The sequence below is a fragment of the Macaca mulatta genome, chromosome 4, assembly GCF_049350105.2.
Source record: "Macaca mulatta isolate MMU2019108-1 chromosome 4, T2T-MMU8v2.0, whole genome shotgun sequence".
NCBI classification, from domain to species: Eukaryota; Metazoa; Chordata; class Mammalia; order Primates; family Cercopithecidae; genus Macaca; species Macaca mulatta.
In genome coordinates, this window is record NC_133409.1 from 27,610,928 (window position 1) to 27,637,833 (window position 26,906).

General features: G+C 37.3%; 1 protein-coding gene across 25 annotated transcripts in view; it reads left to right on the forward strand.

Annotated features, from left to right (window-relative positions):
* Positions 1-26,906, forward strand: part of PKIB (cAMP-dependent protein kinase inhibitor beta) — a 246,094-nt gene that overhangs the window by 122,379 nt on the left and 96,809 nt on the right. For 3 of the 25 annotated variants that reach the window (XM_015137324.3, XM_077998930.1, XM_077998927.1), the window contains exon 1: positions 7,089-7,554. The exons of 10 other annotated variants lie outside the window; for them this stretch is intronic. Coding sequence is in view for 6 of the 15 variants with exons in the window: in XM_077998912.1 (XP_077855038.1) it covers positions 9,699-9,806 (108 nt within the window). In the remaining 9 variants the exon portion in view is untranslated. Of the gene's footprint in view, positions 1-7,086; positions 7,555-7,608; positions 7,655-7,778; positions 8,084-9,687; positions 9,807-26,906 lie in introns of those variants that run through there. 12 more of the 25 variants (XM_077998926.1, XM_077998912.1, XM_077998913.1 and 9 more) reach the window with 9 other exon arrangements.

A 26,906-nucleotide genomic window follows, 5' to 3' on the forward strand; every position in this document is an offset into this window, starting at 1 on the left:
GCTGAGGCAGGAGAATGGCGGGAACCCGGGAGGCGGAGCTTGCAGTGAGCTGAGATCCGGCCACTGCACTCCAGCACGGGCGGCAGAGCGAGACTCCGTCTCAAAAAAATAAATAAAATAAAATTATTAATAAAGAAAAAACTTCAAAAGAAGTTAGAGAAAAAAAGTTTGTACATGGGACAGTTAAGTAACTTCTTTAAAGTGTTGGGAAAATAACCTCTCACCCTAGAATTCTATATCAATGTCTTCCTTATTACTCAAGAAAAAGGATCTTCCTCAAGTACTACTGACCCTTGACCAACACAGATTTGAACTGCGTGGGTCCACTTATCTGTAGAGTTTCTTCCAACTCTGCCACCCCTGAGACGTCAAGACCAACCCCTCCTCTTCCTCTTCCTCCTACTCAGCCTAATCAACATGAAGATGATGAGGACGAAGACCTTTATAATGACAAACTTCCACTTAATACATAGTATATATATTGTCTCTTCCTTATGACGTTCTTACTAACATTTTGTTGTGTCTAGCTTACTTTATCATAAGAATACAGTATATAGTACATATACACATACGCTCATGAAAATTGAGGAAAGATTGAGCTTGTTAATTAGAGATATAGAAGATATGAAAAAAACCAGATCATCAAATTTCTAGATTTTAAAAATAGAATATATGAGATAATGAATGCATTGTATAAACTAACAGTAGGTTAAATATGACAGAGTAAAAAAAAAAAATCAGTGAGCTATAAGGCCTAGCAACAGAACTATGAAAAATAAAACATAGAGAGAAAAAGGGCCCCAGAAAACATCAATGATCTGTGGGACAACTTCAAGCAGCCCAAGCACATGTAGAATTAGAGTCCCCAAAGGAGATGGGGAGAAGGAATAATTATACAAAAAAATGAATGAAATGTTTCCAACCCAAGAAGGTCAATGGGTCTCAAGTTTGTACTATATGTACACATATGTACTATATACTGTATTCTTATGATAAAGTAAGCTAGACACAAGAAAATGTGTTAATCAACTCTTTATGCTATCAATAAGGCTTCTGGACAACAGTAGTTATTAGTAGTTGTATTCTCGGGGGGTCAAAAGTTAAATGAGGATTTTCAACAGGCGAGGGTTCAATGCCCTTAACGCAGTGTTGTTTAAGGGTCACCTGTAGTTTGGAATCAATTAAGAAAGCATGGAGTCCTCCCTTTTTTTTTTCCTTGCAAGCTTTTCCCTTCCTTTTTTTTTTTTTTTTTTTTAATCAATACAACGTTGGGAAAAAGATTTATCTTATGCATATCTATTAATTGTTAGTTCTGAAGTCTGGTTTGTAAAGGAAGATGTTTACTCCTAGGTATCATAGCGGTGCTTCAACTCAAACCACTGGAAATTATTATCTGACATTATTATCTCCCTAAGATTCTTTTCTGTGATATAAATTACTCTGCTTCACCTTCCCACAGCTGAACCCAAATAGCGTTGCACAAGAAGCTACTGATAGCATCAGTGTGGCTTTAAAACCACTTAGGACTCATAGAAGAAGCTCCAGTGGTTGGGAATGGGAAGATGCAGAAAGGAGACAAGCTTTGTTTTCTTCAGAATTTTGCAGCTAATGAGAATCATAAGGTGCATCTTAGCCTCGAGGTTCTGAGAAATATTGATGCCAGAGATTATATTTCAACCATTGAGATGCTTTAAGGAATACAACTTTTGTTGTTATTTACTTTGGATTAATTAGCTAATGTTAATTTTTATAGCTTTTCCAACTCCTGTAGAGTGTAAGGGAAATTCCTTACCAAAAAAAAAAAAAAAACAAAAACAAAAACAAAAACAAAACAAAAAACAAACTATCAAAAAATTCTGTGTCAATATGGTTAAATTGGCTGGGCACTGTGGCACATGCTTGTAATCCCAGCACTTTGAGAGGCCGAGGCAGGAGGATTGTCTGAGGTGGGAGGATCGTCTGAGGCCAGGAGTTAGAGACCAGCCTGGCCAATGTGGCAAAACCCCATCTCCACTGAAAATACAAAAAAAAGAAAATTAGCCGGGTGTGGTGGTGCACACCTATAGTCCCAGCTACTTGAGAGGCTGAGGCAGGAGAATTACTTAAACCCAGGAAGCAGAGGTTTCAGTGAGCTGAGATCACACCAGGGCACTCCAGCCTGGGTGACAGAGCAAGACTGTGTCTCAACAACAACAACAACAAAAAATAGGATTAAGTTTACATTTTTGGTTCCTACGCAAACTTTTAAAAGAGACTAACTTTTAAATCCAATTCACCAGGAACATCTCAAAAGCTTCCCTTTTAAAGACTCCATCCACCCCAACTCTGAACAGTGATGCAGAAGTTATGGTTAAATTAGAGTTTATCTAAATTAAAAAGACCTAATTCATTTTATAAGACAACTTAACATTCATTATATTTATCTAGTTACTCAGTAATTTGGGATCATAATAAATAATACCTATTATGAATAATATAAATGTCATAATGATGCTCCTTACCGGAGTTCCGATAAAATGTATATTTTCCAATTTAATAAGAGAAGGCATGAGAGACATCAGGATTTCCCATGTTAGAAGTTGTGAATTCGTGTTTTAATTATGATGAGCAACTAATCTTAGATCTAACCCAATCTTAGATTTTATGAATTTGTGCACAGAAGCAATTCACATAAAAGTATATTGAAAACTTTTGAACATTTCTTTTTTTTTTCTTTTTTTCCAAGAGGAGGAGTGGAGAATCCAACTTCCTCAGTTCTTTGTAACCACACTTCTCACTGTCCCAGGTACATGACTTCTCAGTGCTTTTTGTACCCAAGACAGATAGCTACTCTCAGGGGTGTAAAGACTCTGGGCATCTCTAATCTTCTGATTTTCATATGTGTTAAATGTCATAGTTTGAAAGCTTTAGAAACATCGATAAGGTTCATATTATTGTAGTTATGTTTGCCAAATAGACATGAAGAGCTATCATGCCAGTGTCATCGAGTCTTGCTATTCCTCTGGCCTCCATAGACTTGGCTACAGTGGACTGAATGGTGGTCTCTAAAAAGACCTGTCCATGACCTAACCTCTGGTACCTGTGAATGTGACTTTCTTTGGAAAAAAGATCTTCAAAGATTAATTAAGGTAAGGATTTCCAGAGGAGATCATCCTGGATGAATTGGGTGGACCCCAAATCCAGTGACAGTGTCCTTATAAGAGCAGGAGAATACCAATGCCGACAGTAGAGAAGAAACACAGGGACGATGTGAAGATGGATGCAGAGATTGGAGTTATGTAGCTATAAGCCAAAGACAATCAAGGATTACCTGTGGCCATTAAAAGCTCGAAGAGGGCTGGGCATGGTGGCCCACACCCATAATCCCAGCATTTTGGGAGGCTGAGGCAGGCGGATCACCTGAGGTCAGGAGTCCAAGACCAGTCTGGCCAACATGGTGAAATCCCGTCTCTAATACAAAAATTAGCTGAGTGTGGTGGCACGTGCCTGTAATCCCTGCTACTCAGGAGGCTGAGGAAGGGGAATCGCTTGAACCCAGGAGGCAGAGGTTGCAGTGACCTGAGATCGCGCCATTGCACTCCAGCCTGGGCAACAGAGTGAGACTCTGTTTAAAAAAACAAAAAGCTAGAAGAGACAAAAGAGGATTCTCCCGTGAGTCTTCACAGGAAGTGTTACCCTGCCAACACTTTGACTTCAGACTTCTGGCTTCCAGAACTGTAAGAGAATAAATTCCTTCTGGCATAGGTCAGCAAATTTGTAGTAATTTTTAATGGCAACCCTAAAAAAACTAATCTACTACCAAATGAAAACATGGCCTGGGCTGATGGTAACTACTGTCCACTTCTTCTGCCCAAGTGTCAGCCAGCCGGGCCCTGAAGAGACATGAAAACTAGATCTCACTTGAAACCTTGCAGCCACATCCTTCTCCCTGCAACTCTTGGTCTCCCCTCAAAATACAAACTTCAGCGTTTAGTCTTTCCCAAACTTTAATCCTCAGAAGGTAAATACTGATTCTTGTTTCACCCATGTGAGAATTTCTCCTTTCTTCCACACAGCATTGGTTACATAATTTGCCTGGTTCAATGAAAGATGAAAATGCAAGTCCCCTTGGTAAAAAAAAAAAAAAAAAAAAAAAAAAATATATATATATATATATATATATATATATATATATATATATATATATATATATATATTTCAAGGCAGGGACAGGAGAGTATTAAACATTGCATGGGGCCTTCTTAAAAGTAGATCTTGAGCAAGGCTTGTGGCTTATGTCTGTAATCCAAACACTGTGGAAGGCCAAGGCAGGTGGATCGCTTGAGCCCAGGAGTTCGAGGCCAGCCTGGCCAACATAGAAAAACTCCCTCTCTACAAAAAAACACAAAAGTTAGCCAGGTATGGTGATGTGTGCCCATAGTCCCAGCTACTCTGGAGGCTAAGGTGGGAAGATTGCTTGATCCTGGGGGATGAGTCTGGAGTGAGCAGAGATTGGGCCCTGCACTCCAGCCTGGGCGACAAGAGTCAGACCCTGTCTCAAAAACAAACAACACGTAGATCCCTGCTCAACTGAACAGGTAGTAGACTCATGAAGCCAGCCCTACCTCCCACCTCTTAACTACTCTGACCTTGTAGAATCCTCGTTTAATATTGAAAAATACCACCACCCTCATAAACTATTCACACCATGCTTTCTCCATTTTCTGGCATTAAGTAGGAAATAAGCTTTCTTCTAAGAACAATTTCTCCTAGATGTCCCTTTGATGTAGACTGTTCATTATTTCACATTCTAGGGTCACAGGGGCAATGTTGGGATCCTTGTAGCGCCCCAGTATTGCTTCTGAAGTCTTAGTTGTCTCTTTTACCAGTCCTTGATCTACTTAGGCTTTTTCTCCCTGGATATGCACCTTCTGCCCCAACTCTGCATAGTCATCCTCTCAGTTCTGGATCAGTCCACTGCATTCATGGAAGTATTTGTTATCAGATTCACTCCTTTTTTATTCCAGTATTACTATTGGAGGCTTCAATGTCTATATAGTTTCTTCAATATCTTAGTCCCTAATGTCTTGATCTTCACTCTATGTTAGCCAACCCCACTCTTAGCTCCTCCATAAACTACCTATCTTTGTACTTCTAAAACTTCAAAGAAAACAATCCCACTTCCTGACTACAACTTATCTTCCTATCTCTCTCATTTGATGTGGATTTGTACTTGGACTCCTCCTTCTTCTCCCTTCTTTGTCCTCACTTATTTTCCTATTTAGTCTGGTTAACCTTAAAACACTCTTTTAAAAATAGTACCCAAGCTTGCTCCTTGTCTTTTCATCACTTCACTTGGCACAATTCCAAAGCTGCATTAAACGTTCTGCATTTAAATTCATGTATTTGACACAATTCACAATTCACATGATTGTGTGGAATTGCTGCTACCACCAATTCTTGGACTCAAAAACAACTCTTTGCACTTATGGTCAGGTTCTGTCTAGCATTCCCAAAAGCAACTACTGCAAACCTTCCACATATTCTTACTTTCCTAGTAGAAATGAGAGGCCATCAAAAATTTTAAATCTAAATAGACAAAAGCATTCTATAAATAGTGTTCTTATAAGTCATTATTTGGTCTTAAGTGTGGAAACAAGGTTAATATTTATTCATTTGAAAACTGCCTGTGAAGTACCTACTTTGTGAAGGTATTATTCTAGGTGTTGAGGATGTGGCCTTCCCGGGCCATACATTCCAGTGGTTCTGATGATTTCATACGTAGGTTAAAAGCTTAGCAGTGAGGTCTAGTGGTTTTATCACATTGATCCCAAAATACAGATTTTACAAAGCAAATTTTTCAAGTATAGGAAATACACTCGCAAGATCATAAAAATCCAATCATGATACCATAATTCATAAGTTCAAACATTTTAGTATCACTCTCTGTCATAGTACCTCTAAAATAAACAAACATTAGAATAATTTGCCCTAGATAATGAAAGTATATGTTATTATATAATACAATAATAACAGGCCTTAGAAATATGCCAAATAATAAGTTTTAAAGTTACACTAATGATATAAATCTCTCTAAATCTCTTTGATTAATGCTTGTGTAACCACACAAGTAATTGTGTTTTTATTAGGCTGGGGCAGAAGTAACTACAGGTTTGCAAGTACTTTTTTGCAATTACTTTTGCACTAACCTAATAAAAAACAAAATGTGCCTACATCACAATTTAGAAAAATCACAAGCTTTATTAACAGAGTATAATTTAAGGAAGTCAATCAATCTTGAAGGCAGAAAGACCTAAGTTCAAAACTGATTTGGAATCTTCTCAGCTATTTATACTTGTTCAAAGTATCTAACCTTGCTGAGCCTCAGTTTACTATCTGAAAATAGAGAAAATTATTACTATATTGTGGAGGTATGAATATTGAATAAAGAGCTTAATTGTACTACCATTAGCACACACTGAATAAAATATTTGTCTGATTTTATTTTCATGTTTCCATATTTAGGCTTTTGCCTAAAAAGGGAATTTGGAAGTGGTCATTGGCAGATGTCATAGGCTTTGGGTGGCAAGTCAGAGCATAGTATGAATGAACAAATTAGTAAAGACTAGAGATTAGAGAAGACTTTGAGTACTAATTAAGGGTTTCGAGAAACCAGAGGAGATTTTAAGACTTCAGTGAGAAACCACTTTCTCAAGAAGCGGAGGAATTAATTTTATCAGCAGCATTGTCGTCCATGTAATATGGCTTTTAAAAAGCACAAGGAGACCTTAGTAGTAACGACTTTATTTTTCTTAGTGAGAACCTGAAAGTGAAATTTGATATACATTATTTTCTGCTTTTATTGCACAAAAAGTTGTTTCCATAGCATATTGCTTCCCAATCTGTTAAAAAACTCGAAGACCCAGATTCGGGGCGTAGATAAGAAGCCTGTGTACCTTCCTGCCTTCTCCGTACAGCCAACATTAGATCAAAGGGCAATCTTGAAGGCACCTGGAGCACAAACCCTGCTCGGGGCGCGTACAACCGGCGGGACAGAAAACATGATGCGACGTCAGAAAGCAGGAAGGGAATTGAAATTCCCGCATTCACGTCACAGAAATCTTAGCAGAACCTCACGATCGCCCAAGGGAACTAGGAGTGGCGAGCGATGAGGACGCGGGTTGTGTGACGATCACCGATAATTAGTTGGTGGTTAACGCGCAAGTAGAAAAAAGAGCTCGCCCCAGGCTGCCAGCAGAAAAGAGCCACCGTGGCACGTGCCCCGGGGAGTGCCGCGGTGGCCGAGTTTGCACGGAGAGCCGGACACCGCCTGGGGAGCCGCGCTCGTAGCCTGGGGGCGGGACGCGGCGGCCGCTCCCTCCGCCCCCTAGTAGCTGCCACCGCCTGGCTGCGCCCCAGCCCAGTAGCTCAGACGCGACTGCATCCCCGGGACCGTAGAGGCTGCAGAGAGCTAGAACCCGAGTCGCAGCTCCGAGTCGCAGCTCCGGGCCGCAGAGCGCTGGGCGAACGCGAGGGCCAGGGCAACGGCAGGGCGGGCAGCTGCGCTCTCGGCTGGTACGTACCTGGTGGAGCTGGCGCGTGAGTGGGTGTCGCTGTGCGAGGAGGGAGGGGAGGGACTTGGGGAGTCGGGGGAGGCTGACCCAGGGAAGATGTGGTAAGTGCAACTTTCCCATTTTCTGCCCTGCCGGCACAAGTATGGGGGGAGTTCAAAGCAGATGCCTCTTTTGCTTGGGCGACCCGACCCCATCGTTTAACTCACAAGCCAGGGTACTCAGAGAGTGGAAAGGACGCTCACGTCAACAGGCTTGACGTGGGAGGTCTGTCACCTGCCTTTTGCCCACTCTGCCCTGCAGGAGGTCATTGATGACCTCCTGTCACAAGTCGCTGAGCCTTTCGCCTCTCGCCCCAGCAATGCCAAGTCTTTTCCCTGGGCGGTGCTTCCCAAGCCCCAGGTAGTTGCGAGCGGCCGCGGGGTTAGCAGACACCCGAGTTCTAACCCGCTCGGCCAACGTCCGGCTGTGTGTCTTTAGCCAAGTCACCTCACCTCACTGGCCTACGTCCATTCTTTGGATAAAATATGGAGGTGGGTAAACCGAGTAAACTCAAGAGTTCCCCGTAGCTATTGGATTTTCCCTGCTGCTAGGACCCCGGCAGGCCGCGGAGAGGGACACGAGTGCCAGGTAGTCGCGGGGCTGAGGGAGCGGAGAGCCTGGGTCCCGGCTGGTGCTGATGCTAGTGCTGCTCAGCCCCTTGGGGAAATTCCTGAAGGTGCCTTCCGGAGGCAAATGACCCTGCCTTGCAGCAGGTCCCTTCAGAGGGAGCTCAGAGGGCCAGGTCAGACCGGTCTTGGTAGAGCTCCCCTGGGGAACGCAGCCAAGGGAACTCAGATCCTTGAGAAAAGTGCATGCGTGAGCTAGGCATGTGGGAGACACTAAAACAAACAACAAACAACAAAACACCCTGCGGGTGGTAGTGTTATTAGTTGGAGTCTGGGCAGGACTGCAAAGTGGAGATTTGAGGCGGATGACCACTTAAACGTTCACCTAGAAAAAAAATTACAAAACAAAACTCTTTTGTCAATGGTTTGCATACTGAAAGGTATTTGATTAGAAGTACTGCTAGTATTTCATTTCTCTTCATGTACAGATAGATTTCAAAATTCATCCGTCCACTTTATCTCTTCACAAGATGCCTTCCTTCTTACTGACATTGCCACACATTCAAAAAAGAAAAATCCTCCTGGGATTTAATATTTAGAAAGCTCAGCATTTGGATTATTAAAATGAGAACTGATGAGCATAATGCTCACAGAAAATGGGGTAGGTTATGGATCAAGGTTGGTTAAACCAGCAGTTTATAAACCTTGTATCCTGTTAGTGTGCCAGGTGCTGGTCAGTGCCCCCCTAGTGTCATCATCTCAAGAGATCATTTGCTAAAAAGAAGTTCTGGAGGTTAAAAGGATTCGATTTTGAAGGAAAGTATAGTTTTGGAAAGGAAATATTTTGGAAAATGTTTTTAGTAATGGACTTTTCAATCATATCTTTACCACAACTTTCTTCAATAAAATATCAAAGACTAATGGACCACATTATGCAGAATATTTTTAAATGTGTCAAATTTCATTTTTGTTAAAGAGTTTTTCCTCCTCTTTAGTCGATTGTAAACATATTGTTTAGATCAATGATGGATCAATTTAATTTTCCTCACAGTGCTTACAATTATTTAAATTCTTATGCAGTTTGCATTATAGCATTTTTTTACAACTTTATTGAGATATAATTTACATATTATAAAGTTCACCCTTTAAGGGTGAATAATATTTAGAAATTATATTTCAGTGAGTTTTAGAAAATTTGTAAATTTTCTAAAAGTTGTAAAACAATTACCATATCTGGTTTTAGAACATTCCAAAATTATAAAACCATTACCATATCTGGTTTTAGAACAGTTTACTCACTTGGTAAGATTCCTTACATCCATTATGTCTTTGTTCCCACTCCCATACCCAGGCAACCATTAGTCTACTTTAAGTCTCTATAGATTTGCCTTTTCTGAACATTTTATATAAATGGAATGATATACTATATGCTCTTTTGTTTATGGCTTCTCTTACTTAGCATAATGTTTTTGGGGTTCAACTATGTTGTGGCATGTATCAGTATTTCATTTCTTCTTATTGCTGAATAGTTTTCCATCGTATGGATATACCACATTTTGTCAATTTACTAGTGGATGGACATTTGGGTTGTTTCCAATATGGGAATATTATGAGTCACGCTGCTGAGAGCATTTGCATTCAAGTGTTTGTGAGTACCCATTTTCATTTCTCTTGGGTAGATGCTTAGCAGTGAAATCGATGGGTTGTATGACAAACTTGTGTCTAACTTTTAAAGAATACTGTAGAGTAATTGTTGTAGAAGTTATATATATATAATGTAAAATATTCTCGAAAAATAAATGTTTCTTACTGAATCATATATGATGTTATATGTATGTAGAGAGAGGCTTGGGAGAGGAAACATTGCTTCTCTTCAAATTTAGAGCTGAGGTACAGCAAACACTTTTGAAAAAATTGTCGCAATATTTCTCAGAAATGAGTTATTTCTTGTCTAATATTTTTTAATGCTAAATGAGCGTGAATCAGGCTTAATCAAGACTAAATTTTCATCGATGTCCATTGAAAATGAGAAAGAATGCAGTTTGAAAATTGTGTTTTAAGTGTTGAGACTCAGCCAGCTCTGAATGACTTAACAGTAAATTCAGTGGTTTTCCATTTCTTCAATGCAAAATGTTAATTGAGTTAGAAAAAACAAAATTATTCTTTTCTCAACATCAAAAATAAACTATACATCTTTTGATAAGCATTATTAATCATGATTCCATATGCTTATTTTAAATAATAGTTAAGCATATTCTATTTGTAGATATAGGGATCTAAGGCCCAAGAATAAGTGATTTACATATACAAAAATCACATATTAGGCCAGGGCTCTGGTTTTCCTGTTTTAAAACTTCCCCCATTAGTCCATGTTCCTCTAAATCCTGTTGGTTTCAGACATTTTCATATGTTATATTACTTTTAAAAAGTCATTACCAGGTAGTAGCATTACATGAAAAGAATCTAGATTAAGCACTTGAACATCCCCATAAAATCAAAGGTGGTTATTATTTTTTATTTTTATTAGAAGTACAACTGATTTTGGTCAAGCTTGGTGGCTCAAGTCTGTAATCCCAGCACTTTGGGAGGCTGAGGTGGGCAGATCACAAGGTCAAGAGATAAAGACCATTCTGGCCAACATGGTGAAACCCTGTCTCTCTAAAAATACAAAACTTAGTTGGCTGTGGTGGTGCACACTTGTAGTCCCAGCTACTCAGGAGGCTGAGTCAGGAGAATTGCCTGAACTCAGGAGGCAGAGGTTGCAGTGACCAAGATGGCACCATTACACTCCAACCTGGAGACAGAGCAAGACTCCATTAAAAAAAAAAAAAAAAAAAAAAAAAAAAAAAAAAAAAAATTGCAGCTGCTTTTGAGAAATCAAATGGATATTCTACTTTTTACTGAAGTGAGATACACTTTTTATTCTAGCTGTCAAACGGCAAATAGCAGTATCATATGCCCAGAGGAGAGAGGATTTGTGTCCTTCAGTCACTCCTAGTTGGAAAAATGTGATATTGCCCAAGAGTTGGGTGCTTGGTTGGAGAAGAGAGTTCAGAGACATTTAGATGAAAATGAAACAATCCAAATTTGCATAATTTCCTGAACGGGAAGAAGTACTCTCACCTAGAATCCTGGATCTATTAGAAGCAGGATTTCTCAGATTGGAAAGAGGGCCAAGAAAATGGAGATGCTTTAAGACAATGTGGTCTGCAGCCAAGACAGTTTTAATGTAATTGAAGAAGCAGCAACAGAAGCATCTACAGGCAATATGAATGGAGCTGGATGCCTTCCTGTACCTCCCGGACTCCCTTCCTGCAGTCCCTGCTTTCTTCTAAGTACTCTTATCGGTTATGCTGTGGAAAGTGTTCTCATCCCCATGGGGTTATGGGAGTAAGCATGATTAACTGTAGGCTTTAATTTTTTTTTTTAATAAATTAAGGGGGAACTGAGGTCCAGTGTGATAGCTACAGGAATAAAACCATGGAAGATGGGAAATAATTAGGTAGTCCTCTCAAGTATGATTATATTTTAATGGTCACAAAATAATTTACATCTAGATTAAATTTTGTGCATTGAGCTAATACATCTCAGAAGAAGAAAACACGATTCTTAAAATTCTTAAAATCATAAAATCGTAAAATCAGTGGGTGTGTATGTGTATGTGCATGTATGTGTAAAGAGGGCTTACGAGTCATGCAATTACATTAGTGTATTACATTAGTTTATTATATTTGTTTACATTTTAAAATGAGAATAAATACCTCTATCATAGAGCTTCTGGAGGCAGGTATAATATTAAATCTTAAAATGCTGAAATAAGCCCTACTTTTCTGACTTTTCCCAAAAGGCCTTGAAATCTAATAACAAGCCAGATTACAGGTATGGTGGATTTTGTTACACTCCAAGGGTTTGCAAAAAGTCTATTAAGCCAAAATTTATAAAGGCCGGGGCTTCCACAGAAACTACTCTGCCTTTCAGTTCCATCATCCTTGAAGAAGGGTGTCTGTGATAATTCTGTGTATTGCAGTGAAGCAGCAGAACTTTTCACAGTGGTGAAAAGAAAAAAAAATTTTAAAATATGTCTTTCTAGCATGCTGTGTATGTATGTTAGAAAGACTTCTAACATGCCATGAAGCTGTGCATATGTATATCCTGTTGTAATCCTGAGGAGGTTTCATTTGAAGGCTATTGGAAGGACTGCTGTAGTAGGCAAAGCAAGAGATGCTGAATGAGTCAGGGCAGCAGAATTAGGGATGAGGAAAAGTATTCAGATTCTAGAAATATTAGGAGATGAAAATAATTTGGTTTGATAGGAGCTGTGATATGAAGTTAAGGAGACATGAGAATGAAGAGTGCTTCTCAGATTCTTGGCTTGAAGTGAGAGCTAGCATAATTTACAAACGTGTAGATTTAAGAATGGGGCAGACTTCATGGGTGTACTGAGTTGGATAATGTCTCCCCAAAATTCATGTTCTTCCTAGAATCTCAGGATGTGACCTTATTTGGAAATAGGATCACTACATATGCAATTAGTTAGGATGAGGTCATGCTTGAGCAAGGCAGGCTTTTAACCCAATATGACTGTTTTCCTTATAAGAGGAGGCAAGAGACACAAAGAGAAAGACACATAGAGGGTAGACAACATGACCATGCTGGGAGAGATTGAAGTTATGCAACTGTAAACCAAGGGATGCCAAAGTTTGCTGGCAACCACTAGAAGCTAAGAGAGAGGCATAAAACAGATTTTCCCTCTGATTCCACAAAAACAAACCAACCCTACTGACAGTTGATTGGATTGCTGCCATTCTGAACTGCGTGAAAATAAATTTCTGTTGTAAGTCACTCAGTTTGTGGTAATTTGTTACAGCAGCTCTATCCAACTAATACAGTGGGTATGAGTAAAAGATAACATCAAGGATAAAGATACCCAATAAGCTGTTGTATAACAAGCTCAGAAGATGCAGATTGAGTTGACATTGGCATGCAGTGGGTAAATATAATGACGAAATCTCCTATGGGAAGCACATGGAATCAGAAGGAAAATGGGAGAAAATTGAATCCTGGGAAATGAGTTCCAGTCCCAGCCCAAGAGGAGAAGCAGGAAAGGGTATTGTCATAGCGACGAGGGTATGCAAAGCTTCAAAATGTGTGGCATGATCAACAAGTCATAGTCATTAGAGGGCATAATAGGAGAAGGGTTGAAGGGACTTTTGTTTTGACAAGTAGAAAGTAAGAGTAATGGCTTTAGGATTGGAAGGCTGAACCCAGACTGTGCTGCGTGAGAAGAGAATGAAAAGCAAGGAGATAGGATTAGTCAGTGTCCAGTAGTCATCCCAGGATTATAGGTGAAAGATGGAGGAGAAATTTGGGTGTGCAGGGAATCACGACACAGTGTCCGATTAATTTTTGTTTAATATTTAAAGTAAAGCCTTTGTCCTCGCTTTAGGAGTCATTAGTGTGGGAGACGCCGTAAGTATAGAAAAGATAGTTCATGGAGCTGCTTTCCAATAAAGGGGATTGCGTTAAGGACAAAACTGGAGACCTTGAACATACAATGTTTCCAATCTGTAATAGAAGTTTGAGATGTTTTTAAGGGTGAGTAGTTATTTTTCCTTTCTATGGAAATAACTGTATATGTTAAGAGAAAGGAAACTACTGTTTATTGAGCAATCCGCCAGACCCCTAGGGTTGGAGTCTGGCAGATTGATCAATAAACAGTAATTTGCAGCACATTTTCACAAATTTTATTTGTTCTCCAATCTGTGAAGTTGGTATTACTGCTCTATTTTTTAAGGTGAGTAGGCAAAGAGAGTATCTATTCAGTCATTTCATAGAAAGTGGCAGAACTGAGATTAAAAGCCATTTTTGATTGATGCTTATTTCTTCAATCTACAGACTTTCTACCCTTCTAATTTGATCTCAGTAAAAATGGGCAGCTAACTCACTTATATTGGACCTCCTTAGCCACTGGCTGAGCACACACTCAGGTCTCATCCTCAGTATCGCTTGTAAATATGGCTGCAAAGAGGCAACAGGTTAATAGGTATTGCATCTACCGTATGTATTACCTACTGTGGTCAAAGTCCTACGCCTCTGAAATAAAACAGGTCATTTCAGGTTTTTCATTTATTTTTACCTTATGGATTCAACCATGTGGAAATAGAGGGTTGAGGGAAGCAGTTTTTGTTCATTTCCCTCGGGGAGTTGTGGAGAAAGTTTTTAGGGGAAGTGAGGAATACTTTTCTGGCATCATAGATCTGGGTCAGCAACCTGAGGTGCTTGTGGACTTTTGCCAAAGAGTATTAAGCTTCAAGTAAAAGCTAGCATAGTTTGTTTCAACTCTGAGAAGTTCCTATTTTAGGTTCCAGGTTTGAATGCTTTGAAAGGAAAAATAAATCCTTCAGTATTCCAATATTGGAGGAAACAAAGCATTGTTTTTACTCATAGATATTTATTTTTACCAACTCTTTAATAAGATATTTTAATTTATCCCAACTTGATGAAAACTTTTCATATTTTCTTTCAATAATTATTATTGGTCTATTGTCAGTTCATTTGTTTTCTTTTTGTAGGTTTTTGTCTTAACATGACTCATCTGAAATATAAACTAAGTTTGATGACAACAGTTTTGGTTATGTTTAAGGATATCTAGAATTATTTTAGGTAAGGACTGTTGAAAAGATTTATTTTATTAAGTACATCAAGTATTTTATTTTTATTTTTTATTATTTTATTTTATTTTATTTTATTTTATTTTATTTTGAGACAGAGTCTCGCTCTGTCGCCCAGGCTGAAGTGCCGTGGTGCGATCTCGGCTCACTGCAAGCTCCGCCTCCCGGGTTCGTCACGAAATTCTCCTGCCTCAGCCTCCCGAGTAGCTAGGACTACAGGCATCCGCCACCACTCCCGGCTAATTTTTTGTATTTTTTTAGTAGAAACGGGATTTCACAGTGTTAGCCAGGATGGTCTCAATCTCCTGACCTCGTGATTTGCCCGCCTCGGCCTCCCAAAGTGCTGGGATTACAGGCGTGAGCCACTGCGCTTGGCCAGTAATTTTTTTAATTTTAATTCTCACATTCATTCATAATTGTTTTAATATTGGGTATCTTCCAGTCTTTGTACATTTGTATGGATATTTTTTACATGAATGAAATAATGGTGTACAGTTTGTATCCTACATTTCTTCCTCTTAAAGTTACTATTACCAGTGTAAAAATGAGTAGAAACAGCAAATTAAAGAAAATAACATTTCTTAAAAGAATGTATAGTATCCAATGAAACAGTTTTTGGTTAGATAAAATTTCAGATCATAAGGATATGAAACACTTTCTAGTTTGCTGAAAGACTGCATTCTATTTTCACTGCACCCTGTGGTAATCATTGATTTAACTCAGAAATGAGAAAACAAAATAAAAGGTTTGAAATATACCCAAATGATTAAAATTCATCGCTTTAGCTATTAGCAGTATTTAATTGTATAATTCAACTTTTTCAAGGGCAGTATGTACTTACTCTTATAAATTCCTCACCCAGAATTACAGACGTGAAAATATCCTCCAACATCTTTTTCTTTCAATCTCATCCCTTTGTCAACTCTTTATCATTACATAATAATGAGTTATTCCACATGTTACTTTCTGGGCAAGTAATGTTTTCCAGTTAAAATACTACCAAGTCCTAAACTTTAACATTTTTAAATAATGTTTTAGAGATAATATACGGTGCAATGAAAACCAGAAATTTCAGAATAGTTTTAAGAAAAAAATAAGGTCTACCTATATTTGATTTGTCCACCAACTAGAAGTAATCACTATAAAATTATTCTTGGCATACACATAACTTTTTTAAAAACAAAAAATTATCATATCATATTCCCTGTTTCACATTTAGTAAATCATCTTAGTATATATTTCCATTGCAAAAAAAATGACAGTTTTTTAATGGCTCCATTAACTAATTTTCAGGTGACTCCACAGAAAGTTACCAAATTCAGTTTTATAAACAGTAGCACAGTAGATAACTCTGTTCATAATTTTGATACATTATAAACACCTATTTGATTAATTCCTTTGAGTAAATTTCTAGACATAGAATTGCTGCATCAGAAGATGTTAATTTTTAAAGAGTGTTGATATATTTTACAAAATATTTACAGAAAGCCTGTGCAGTTTTCATTCAAAATAATACTTTTACTAACATACTAATACAGTTTCAAAAATTTGAAATTTAGAAATTAGTGGGAAAATATAGCTATATTTATATCTTTTTGATTGGTAGTGAGGTGGAATATTATTAGTTATTTTTATGAATTGTTATTTTATATTCTTTGCCTATTTTTTCAATCTGTTTGCAAGAGCTTTTTATTTATAAATATATTAACTTTTTGTATGTTTATTTTGCAAATTTTAAATGTTTTCTTTTTACCATTAGTGATTTAGGGTGCACTGCTTTGTAGGATACTTAATTTTTTAAGAATATCAAAGTTATCAATTTATTCTCACATAGTTTGTGAAGTTTAAGACAGCCTTTCCACTTGTAAAAGTATTCACCTACATTTGCTTATAGTACTTTTTACATCTTTTGTTTCTATTTTAAATTTTAATCCTTTGACGGTTATTTTAGTAAGAAATAAAGTGGGGATCTTATTCTTATTCTTATTCTTATTCTTATTCTTATTCTTATTTAATGGCCAGCCTTGTTTTGCAGCTATTTGTCCTATAATGGGTTCCCTCCCCATTGATTTGAAATAGCATCCTGTGCCTTCTCACCCCCACACCTGCCTTGGAACCTACCTTTCTCATAGCTGTCCCACCATTAGAAGTTCCACAGAAGTGACTGCAGACTCTCTGACTGCTCCCCCAAGCTACCCTGATCCACATCTACCACTCACAACCTGAGCCCTAGAAGGAAAAAAATTTCCTATAACCCTATCATGGCATCCAGCTTTTCTAAATTACCACATTACCAGTTTGGGAACATACAATTTTGTTGGTCCTGAAAAACAGCTAATTTTCAAAAGTTTCAAATGTCTGATATTATAATTCATTTGCTCATTTTTTCTCTTTGTGTTGAAACTTTATTATATGTTTTGCTACCTTCCCCCTGACCCAATGTCTCCTTTGTATTCTTCCTTCAAAACCATTCCATCATGCTACCTGCAACAACTGTTCAATAATAACAAATTAATCGATGTTATTAATTTCCACCTTTTCCCCTAGCCCTGAAGCTTGACTCTCCTCTGGGTATCTTACTTCCCCTTAGGCCCTTTCTATTGGAGACTGTTTATTATTTTCTATTTTATAATCTCAGAGTAGTAGAGGGGGCACATACCTTTCTTGCACCCATATGCCACCTGTACAGTATTTTTCCACTCTCTTATACTCACTCTCGCTCCTTTGAGCACTCTGGCTGTACCATCCTCTACCATTGCTCATTTCTATCATCAATGCTGAGGGTTTGCCACCTGAACAAAACACTCCTTTATTGAACACTCTAGTGATTGGTGTAGAGTCATCTTCTCCCATCCTTCTTCTGTCTGAAATCTGGTGCCTTCCTATGTACATCCAACATCCTGACTTCTCACTTACCATGTGGTCATGTGTGTTTCTCGGAATTCCCAAATGTATTCCCAAGAGTACCTAGTTAAAGAAGCACAGACTCAGAAGTATATAGAAACGAAAAGCTCATTATAGACTAAGAATTCTCTCTTGGTTTCTCAACACAGATAGGCTAATAACTCAGCTTTCCATTGATCAGAATTTGTGTTGCTTGGTTTAACTTAGACAATCATTTACTGCTAGTATCAAAATATTTGAAAATATAGTTGCATAAGCATACGCATAGAATCAAGACGTTCCACAAAAGGCATGAAAGTGGTTATACATGTCTACCTCCTGAGGCGGTGAGGTAAGAGGTTGAATGGCTTTGTGACATTATGCCCGGCTGCTGCATTCATGGGCTTTTGTGTCTTGTTTGCTCGTGTTCCTATTTAGTTTTTTAATTAGTATGTCGAGGGAGGCAGATGTTGAGTAAATGCTGTTTTGTAAATTATGAAAGGATTTTTAAAAATTGAAATAATCTTTTTTTTTGCTTTTTGTTTAGCTCTAAATGTTTTTTTGTTTTATATTACTTTCCCTACTTTAGTTGCACCAAAGATTTCTGCATAAACTACTTTAAGATTTGCTCATCTGAATGAAAAGTTATCTTCCCTGAGATAGGATCCAGACCACCTTTTGATGATTTGCTTACCTGACCATGTAGTTCCCTTGAGTTTCTTGTTATTATGATTATGATAAAAGGAGTACAAGCAATCTGGTCATTTTAGCCTACTACTGCCGGATGGATTAGATCACTGCAGGACATTGGCTTAGTTACTGTATAATGACTCATCACAGTTTAGGAGGAAGAAGACCAGCTTAGAGGTCAGGAGATTGACTTTTTTAGTTTTTGGCTAATTACTTTACTACCTGTCTCTGATATTATAGGTTAATGGCTTCTGGGGGGATTAATGAGATTAAAAATGGAGAGATGCTCAAACTTCATTTATTTTACAATTTTGCCTAGGAGTACTGTTCCCTAATCTTAATAAATTATAGTATAAATACCTCCTTGATGCTAAGGAATATGCCAGATCTGAGGAGATCAGGTTGAACAGAAGAAAGTAATAGCCCTTCAAAACACAGGATTAGTGTTGGATAGGTAAATAACTGCAAACTCGATGTGATGAAAGCCACCATAGCGTATGAATCAAGTATAGACATGTCCAGAGATGGTTATAAGTAACCCTAAAATCAGGAATGGTTTCTCTGTAGAGGTGATGTTATTGTTAGATCTTGAAAGATAACCACTAGTTTGCCAGGTAAAGGGGAAAGTGTTCTAAGAAGAGGAAAGAGACTTAAAGTGCAGCACATGTTTAGGGAACTAGAGTTAATTCAACATAATAGAATGTGTACACTAAGGGACAGTGACAGGAGATGTAGTTGGAAGTTTGATAGGAAATAGATTTAGAAGTGCTTTGCCTATCATGCTGAATAGGTTGGACTTGATTGAAGGTTTCAAATTACAGGAAAAATGGAATCTTATTTGTACAGTGGTGTACTGGCTGAAAGTCCATGTCCCTCAGAGCACATATCTCTTCCTCCATTACAGAGAAGTAAGGGACATTAGAGGAAATACGGGGAGGGCTGGACTCAAGTTCTGAGTGGGTAAATTTTTAGATGGATTGACTGGGTGGTTGCCTTCTAAGAAGTAAGTCACATGTGAATTGAAGAAGTATGACTAATTTAGATTTGTTGAGTTTGAGTTAGGGTGTGTAGAACTAAGGAGAAGTCAAGACCAAAGATATAAAATGTGGGTTTAGCTGTAGATAATTGAAGGCCCTTCATAGAAATTTCTATACTTAAACATGAGTTATGTGTTCAAATATTTTAGCAATAACTTTGCCATAAAAATCATGTGATTTATCTCTTAAATTATGTTTTCCCCATTTTTTTGTGTGTTAGCAGAAACTCAGTAAATAGCAAAATTCTATGAAATTATGGAAGCTTTCAAAGTCATAATTTAAAAGGAACAGACTTCTTCCCTTTTTTTTTTTTTTTTTGTAAATACTTAGACTTTTTTTGCCAAAGATTTTAGTTCTAATGCTTTAGTTTTTCTAACAGCTACTTTAAAGTTTCAAGGATAGAGTTGAAATGAAGGATACATTCAAGGGTACCCTTTAGCTCTGATTTTTATTTAGCTATCGTTGGAGAACATTCCGAAAAGTGTGTGTATAGATTATGCAACTAGTCACTTAGGGCCCCTGATCCCTTGTTAACCTGGCCCTCTTAAGAGACAGTGAACTGGGGGTGCCCTGGGAACAGCTAGGTCAGATGCAGTCCTGTTGCTTAGCAGTCCCCATGGATCAGTCACAAGGGGTTGTTGCTGAGCAACCAGTGCTCTAGTGGTGCTTCATCCCCCAAGGAGTTTTGCAGTAGTAGGGGCTCACCTCCACCAGAGAAGCAGTACAGTCAGGCAGGGGGCAAATGTCCCCCAGAGGCATGAGGGTTGTTAGTAAGTATTTGACCTTGGAATCAGAGAAGATGACTTAAGTTCTCTGAACATACAAGTGATTTATGGAATTATTGATGTAAATTTAATTAAACATGAACTTGGGGCAGGGCAGGTAGTTCTGGCAGCTAGAGTTCTCTTTTCAAGTACTTTGATTTCAGTTTCTTTCTTCTTCAGCCTTATTTGCAAGGTGAGTTTTCTGGGTCAATGCAAAGTAATTGTTTATGCTGCATGGAATATGTAACTTTCCAATTAGCATTATTAAGCCAGAGCAAACATTTATGTTTGAGGAAAACCACCAAGCAAATTATTACTTTGGTCATGTGGGCCTGAATGTCAGAGTATTTAATTCAATACCGATACAAGAATTTGCCACTGATATTTGAGATGTGCTTTGAATTTTCTTTCTGTGTAGAAAGATCAGAACATAACAATTCACGAGGACCACGTCTTATTTTACTTTTAATATTTAATACAGCACATAAATTACTCTTTAGGAGAGTTGACAAAAAGTTGAAACTAATCAGCTCTTGTAAGGAAGGCTGAGTTCTGCCAGTGTTGAGCAACGGGTTCTTCTTAAGATCCAGGCGCATATTTTAAAGATCACGCTATAACATCATCAGTATATTGAAGTAATGCACAGTTGCATCAAAGGCTGAAGTCTGGAGTAGAGAAATGTGTCTTGTCAGATTTGAGAAATAATGTTGGCCAGCTCTTTCCCTCCCACTACCTTTTTATTCAGTACTTCTGGCCTTGGGCTGTAACTGTTTGCCTACTGATTCAAAGGGTGAGGAGGCAGGGCTTTGTCCTGTATACAAAGGGGAAGCCTCTTTGTTGGCTTTGAGATCTGTACTCTCTGTAGGATCTACATTATTTAAAAAAAATACTTAAAAACTTGAAAATTTCCCTCAAGCTTTGCACCCAGATATTTTACACGCATGCATATAAACACACAAATGTGTCAAAGATCATTCAAGTTACTTTTAAGGTATTATTACATGAATAGCAACAGAACAGTGATAAGTTTTTTTCTAAGACACCATATGTAAAGCTACTTTTAAGAGTGATTTTTTTTTTTTTTTTTTTACTGTTTCTATCATATATATCATTGGCAGGAGCAATCCATTTCTCTTTCCTGTGTAAGAGTGTTAATAAATCTAAAACACATTAAACACAGTAGTGCCAGGCATTGTTCTACGTGACAAGAATTCAGTGTGTCATTTAAACCTCTTAAAAACTCTATGTGATGAATACTATTATTATAGATATTTTTACTTATAGGGAAGCCTAGGCTGTTCCAGAAAGGTTAACTTGGCCAAATGTACACCATAAAGATTTATAATCAGTAAGTGTGTCTTCAGAACCCATGTTCTCAAGCATGACAATATATTGTAAGTACCAAATTATTTCATGAGGGCAACTTAATCAAAATCCATAGAAAAACATGTTTGTAAATTATAATGGTATGATGAAAGACTGCAGGAGATTGAAGATTACAACATCATTTGGGTAACAAGGTTTGCTTATTTTATTCTTTGGGCTATAGTCCATAGCAGGAAACCTTTTTGATCAAGTTTCTTTGTATCCATCCACATCCTATGAACATGAAACAAAAATTCAGGAGGCATATTAGCACCCTTGTTTCTCTCCAGTATCAGATGTGAAGACATATTATCTTTGATATGAGATGTAAAGGAAGAGGAAATCCTTAAAAGAAAACTTAGAGGTAATGAATAAGTCTATGAACTGCTTTTGAGTCAATTCTCCAAAAACATTCATATTTCTTAGAACTTTGAGATATAAAGCAAAATATTAAGTATCAAGGAACAGTCATTTAATCATAAGAGAAAAAATATATAGAGGAAAAGAATATATATATAAGCCAGGTCAAAAGTCCAAGAATATTGTGAGGCATCATGATGTGTAGTGGATTAATTGTGGGCTTTAGGGTTGAACAGAGCTGAGTTTGAATCCCAGCTCTGGGAGTTATTAGCTGTGTGACCTTAGGGACGCATCTCACTATCTTTAAGCTTTGCAAAAGGTCCACTATGTGATAGATTAATTACAATGATTAAATGGACTAAAATGCAAAGTGCCTACTAAAGTTCATCATACAGAACAGTTGTTTGTTAAATGTCAAAATCCCTTTATTTCCTTTTCCTCCTAACAGTAGCAAAGTAAAAAGAGATTTATCTTGGGGACTTAAAGGGTGAAAGGAGTTTCACAGTAGAATTACTGGGTTAAAGTTTGCCAACATTTTTAAGACTTTGAGTCAACTTTGCCAAACTACTATGTAAAAGCAGTTGTGCAATGCGATGTTACCTTTTTAATTAAGATAACCTGATTTTACCTTGCCTATTAAAAATGTTTATGGTTTTGACTTGAATCTAGGAAGACAATTAGATGAGAGGTTTAACTAGTTGTATGAACTGATACCTGAAAGATGAATGTATCTCTAATTCTTGGTCATTTTTTTTTCAGTTCCTTTTTATTCATTCTGCACCTACTGAGGCTTTTAGTACTTGAATAAAACATTTCAGATAAATTGGATTTTGGTCATTTCTGTGTATTTTTAAATCAACTAGTCTAGTTCTAACCCTCCTTTCCACAAAACTGGGTCTGTGTTTCCTCCATTGTATCTACCACATGGTAGATAAAAAGATTTTCCCATGAATGTATAAAGCAGATTATTTGCAATTTTATGTAAATTAAAAAGCTACGGGGCCGGGCTTCACTTTGGGAAGCCAAGGCAGGAGAATCAATTGAACCCGAGAGGTGGAGGCTGCAGTGAGCTGAGATTGTACCACTGCACTCCAGTCTGGGCAACAGAGCAAGACTCCGTCTCAAAAAAAAAAAAAAAAAAAAAAAAAAAAAAAAAAAAAATTAATTAATTAATTAACTTTTTTTTAGAAAGCTGTGAAAATGTAGCAATTGCCAAGGTTAGTTTAAATACTGTCACAGTTGTAGAAATCAAGCATATATTATGGGGAAAGAAATAGACAACAGATTAGATTGGTCAGCTTCAGTGGCTCACGCCTGTAATCCCAGCACTTTAGGAGGCCTAGGCAGGTGCTTAGCTTGAGCCCAGAAGTTTGAGATCAGCCTGGGCAACATGGACAAACTCTATCTCTACAAAAAATTGAGATCTTAACAATTAGTCAGGTGTGGTGGCATGCAGCTGTAGTTCCAGCTACTCAGGAGGCTGAGAAGGGAGGATCTCTTGAGCCCAGAAGGTCAAGACTACAGTGAGCCAGGATTGCATTACTGCACTTCAGCCTGGGTGACAGAACAAGATCCTATCTCAAAATATAGATAGACAGATAGAGATAGATAGATAGATAGATAGATAGATGATAGATAGATAGATAGATAGGTTAGATGATAGATAGATAGATAGATAGATAGGTTAATATTAATTTTTCATGAAATGAAAAATTAATATTAACTAAATTAGAGAAGTTGAATAGAATAATGCTAATTTTGTTGTGAATACTTATTAATGAATACACTTGAGTGGTTCATATTTTCACAACTGTATAAATTCACCCTTTTTGAACTTTATGGAGCAAAAATGAGTGTAAAACACATTTGCAAATATTCTTTAAAGTTATTATATACCTTTTGCTAACATGAGTAAAGATTTATGAATTTCCATTCAATGCTCACTTATTGAATACCTAAAATATATTGTCCTAAATCCTACAGATAATTGAATAAAATATTGCCATTCAAGATGTTCACAGGCTCTGGGGAAGACTATCACACATGGCTGTAACAGAAAGCATCAGAGAGTCATGAAAATAATGACTTGGGGGCAGAGATTCTGATTAATACCAATCTGGAACAATTCCTACAGCTTCAGAGAAGAGGCAGCATTTGAGTTGGGTCATTAAGAATGGCCCACACTCTTCTAGGAAGAGCAAAAGGAAATGTGTGTTCTAGACAGATGAAGCAGAATGTTTTTTGTGTGGCCTATTTGTGTTAATCTTTTGCTATTTATTGCTAGCCCTATGTGGCCAAGGGATCCAAACAACCACATTTTATCACAACTTGTACAAGTTCTCATACAAAGGAAGCACTCAGTATATATTGTTTTTTAATATATGAATGGATGAATGAATAAATGAACACACTTAAAGATCCTTCTTAATATGAGCTGATAACTTTCAAACAAAAATTATATCACATTGAGAGTTGTTTTTCTTTACTTGATAACACCTATGCAATTCAAAAGAAAATGTAAATTTTCTAAACTCTGATTAACATTTGTCTCACCAATCTTTAACTTCTGTGAGTTTTAGTCCTAGCACTCTGCTCTTCTCTTTCTATAATTAGTTTGTACACTTTTGTTGGCTTGTTTAAATGCATGAATTAAAATGTATCACTTCTTAAGTTACTCCCTGATTTTGGTCAATTGATTGTATTTACTGTTTTTGATTGTATATACTGGATTTGATCAATTGATTGTACTTACTGTTAATATTGTTTCCCAGCTGCCTATTGGATAAGCTCTTCTTGGTTGAATTACTCTCACTGAATACCTGAATGCCTTAATTTGAACTCATCATGTTCCTTCCAACTTTTCTTACCAATTGTTCCTTTTCTGGATAATTCCTGGGGTATGTTGGACTCTTTTTTCTCCCTACCCAAATCAACAATCAACCCTGGCATAAATTATGTTGACATCTTTCACATTTGTCAACTTTTAGTCACAAGCTAAAACACTTGGCTTATTACCCCAAATAACCTTCATTCACTTTTCTTCAGTCTTGCAGACAGCTAATTGTTCTACATCCTTTCTTGACATAACATAGACACTTTCATGGTGATCACTCATTTACTGATAAAGAAACTTCTTTTTATAAAATATCATTAATTTCTCTCTGATTAGAAAGACCATGATTTAATTTATAAAGTATATAAAATACAGAAAATAAATAAGTTAATTAAAATCATACAAGATTTTAATTGTGTATCATCTTACAGAAAACATTTACATTTTGTTATGTATGGGATTAACATATATACTTTTAAAAAACAAAATTGTGATTCTATTGTATATCGAGTGTATCCAGTTCTTTCATTTATCATTTATGAAATATTTGCCATGTCTTATGATTACATATTCTTTAAGACATGGTGAGTAGAATAGCATTACTTAAAGAGTAATACAGAGTAAAGTCTGAATCTCTCCAGTGGGCTTCTTAGCTATGTGATCTTGGGTAAGGTAGTGAATATTTTTGAGCTTCAGTTTTGTCATTTGCAAAATTAAGATCTTAATAGTTGTAATGAAGATTTAATGACATAGTGCATACAAAGTATGCCCTGCTCATTAATAGCTAGACTACATGTTAGCTACAATTTCTGGTTTCTTATAGCTAGATACTATTTCTTCGTATGGCTACATCATACTTTATTGGACTGCACCCCCAGTTAGACTTATTGCTACTAATTCAATCTTAAACTTTTTGCCTGGCTTTCAGGATTCCTTATAACCTAGCCTGACCTGACTCACTACATTTTTCACAATTTAAATTCTCTCCTCTCTGTAACCAATTTCTTTCCAGTTGCTTGTGTTCAATATACTGACTTTCACCTTATCTCCCTTACTTGAGGTTACCTAGTGTTGTTTGTGTATACAGGAAACATTCCTGGGTAGAGGGGAAAGCTGATTCCATGGGGAACTCAGCAGCTGGGATGTGGCCTCAGAATCAGGCCAAATGAGGGCTCAGTGCAGGTTCTTTATGCCCTGCAGCAACTCGTAATTGGAAGGTTTCTGTTGAGGGCCATCAGCCACTGATAATCAGCTGGGGAAATGAATAGTTCAGTCTTGAAGGGGGCATCTGGTGGCACACCTCAATGTCCATTACACCTGCTTCATAATACTCTCTGTCTTTCATTGTACTTGAATAAGCCTTTTCTCAGCTGTATTACCCAGACAGAGCTATATGCTAGATGTCAAGGCTGAAATATTGAGTTGTGATACATAATGCAATATGCATTGCATCAACAGGAAAAATACTACAGGAGCCAACTGAAAGAGCTAATGATGACCCAATCTGGAACAATTTGCAGAGCATAATAAAGTACTATTGGATTATAATCCAAAGTATAAAATATAATATCCCCCACGAGTTCATATAATTATGAATAAATAATTGAAACATAAATAAATGAGAAGAAGAGATAAATCTCCTGTGTAGAAGAATTCCAAATAATTTATGTAGATACAACATCCTCAACGAGGTAGAAAATAACTCCTTTCTTCTTAATTGTGGGCTACACATAGTGACTTCTTTCCCAAAAATACTGTGGAAAGCAGCAAAAGGCAGACTAACTTTTCAGTGGAGAAACCTGACAAACACTATCTCATCAAGGTCAACATCGGTAGTGATGCCGTATTGAATTTACAGACCCTTGATATGATGTGATGAAAATGGCACTTTTCCTATGTGGTCTTCCTCCCAAAATCCCATAGCCACAGTCTAATCATGAGAAAAACACCAGGCAAATCCCAATTGAAAGACATTCTACAAAATATCTGTCAAATTATTAAGGTCATTAAAAACAAGGAAAGTCTAAGAAAATGTCACAGCAAAGAGGAAACATGATAACTAAATGTAATACGGTATCCTAAATGACACTCTGAAATACCATGGGGGCACTGGATAAAAATTAAAGAGATAGGAAGTATGGGATT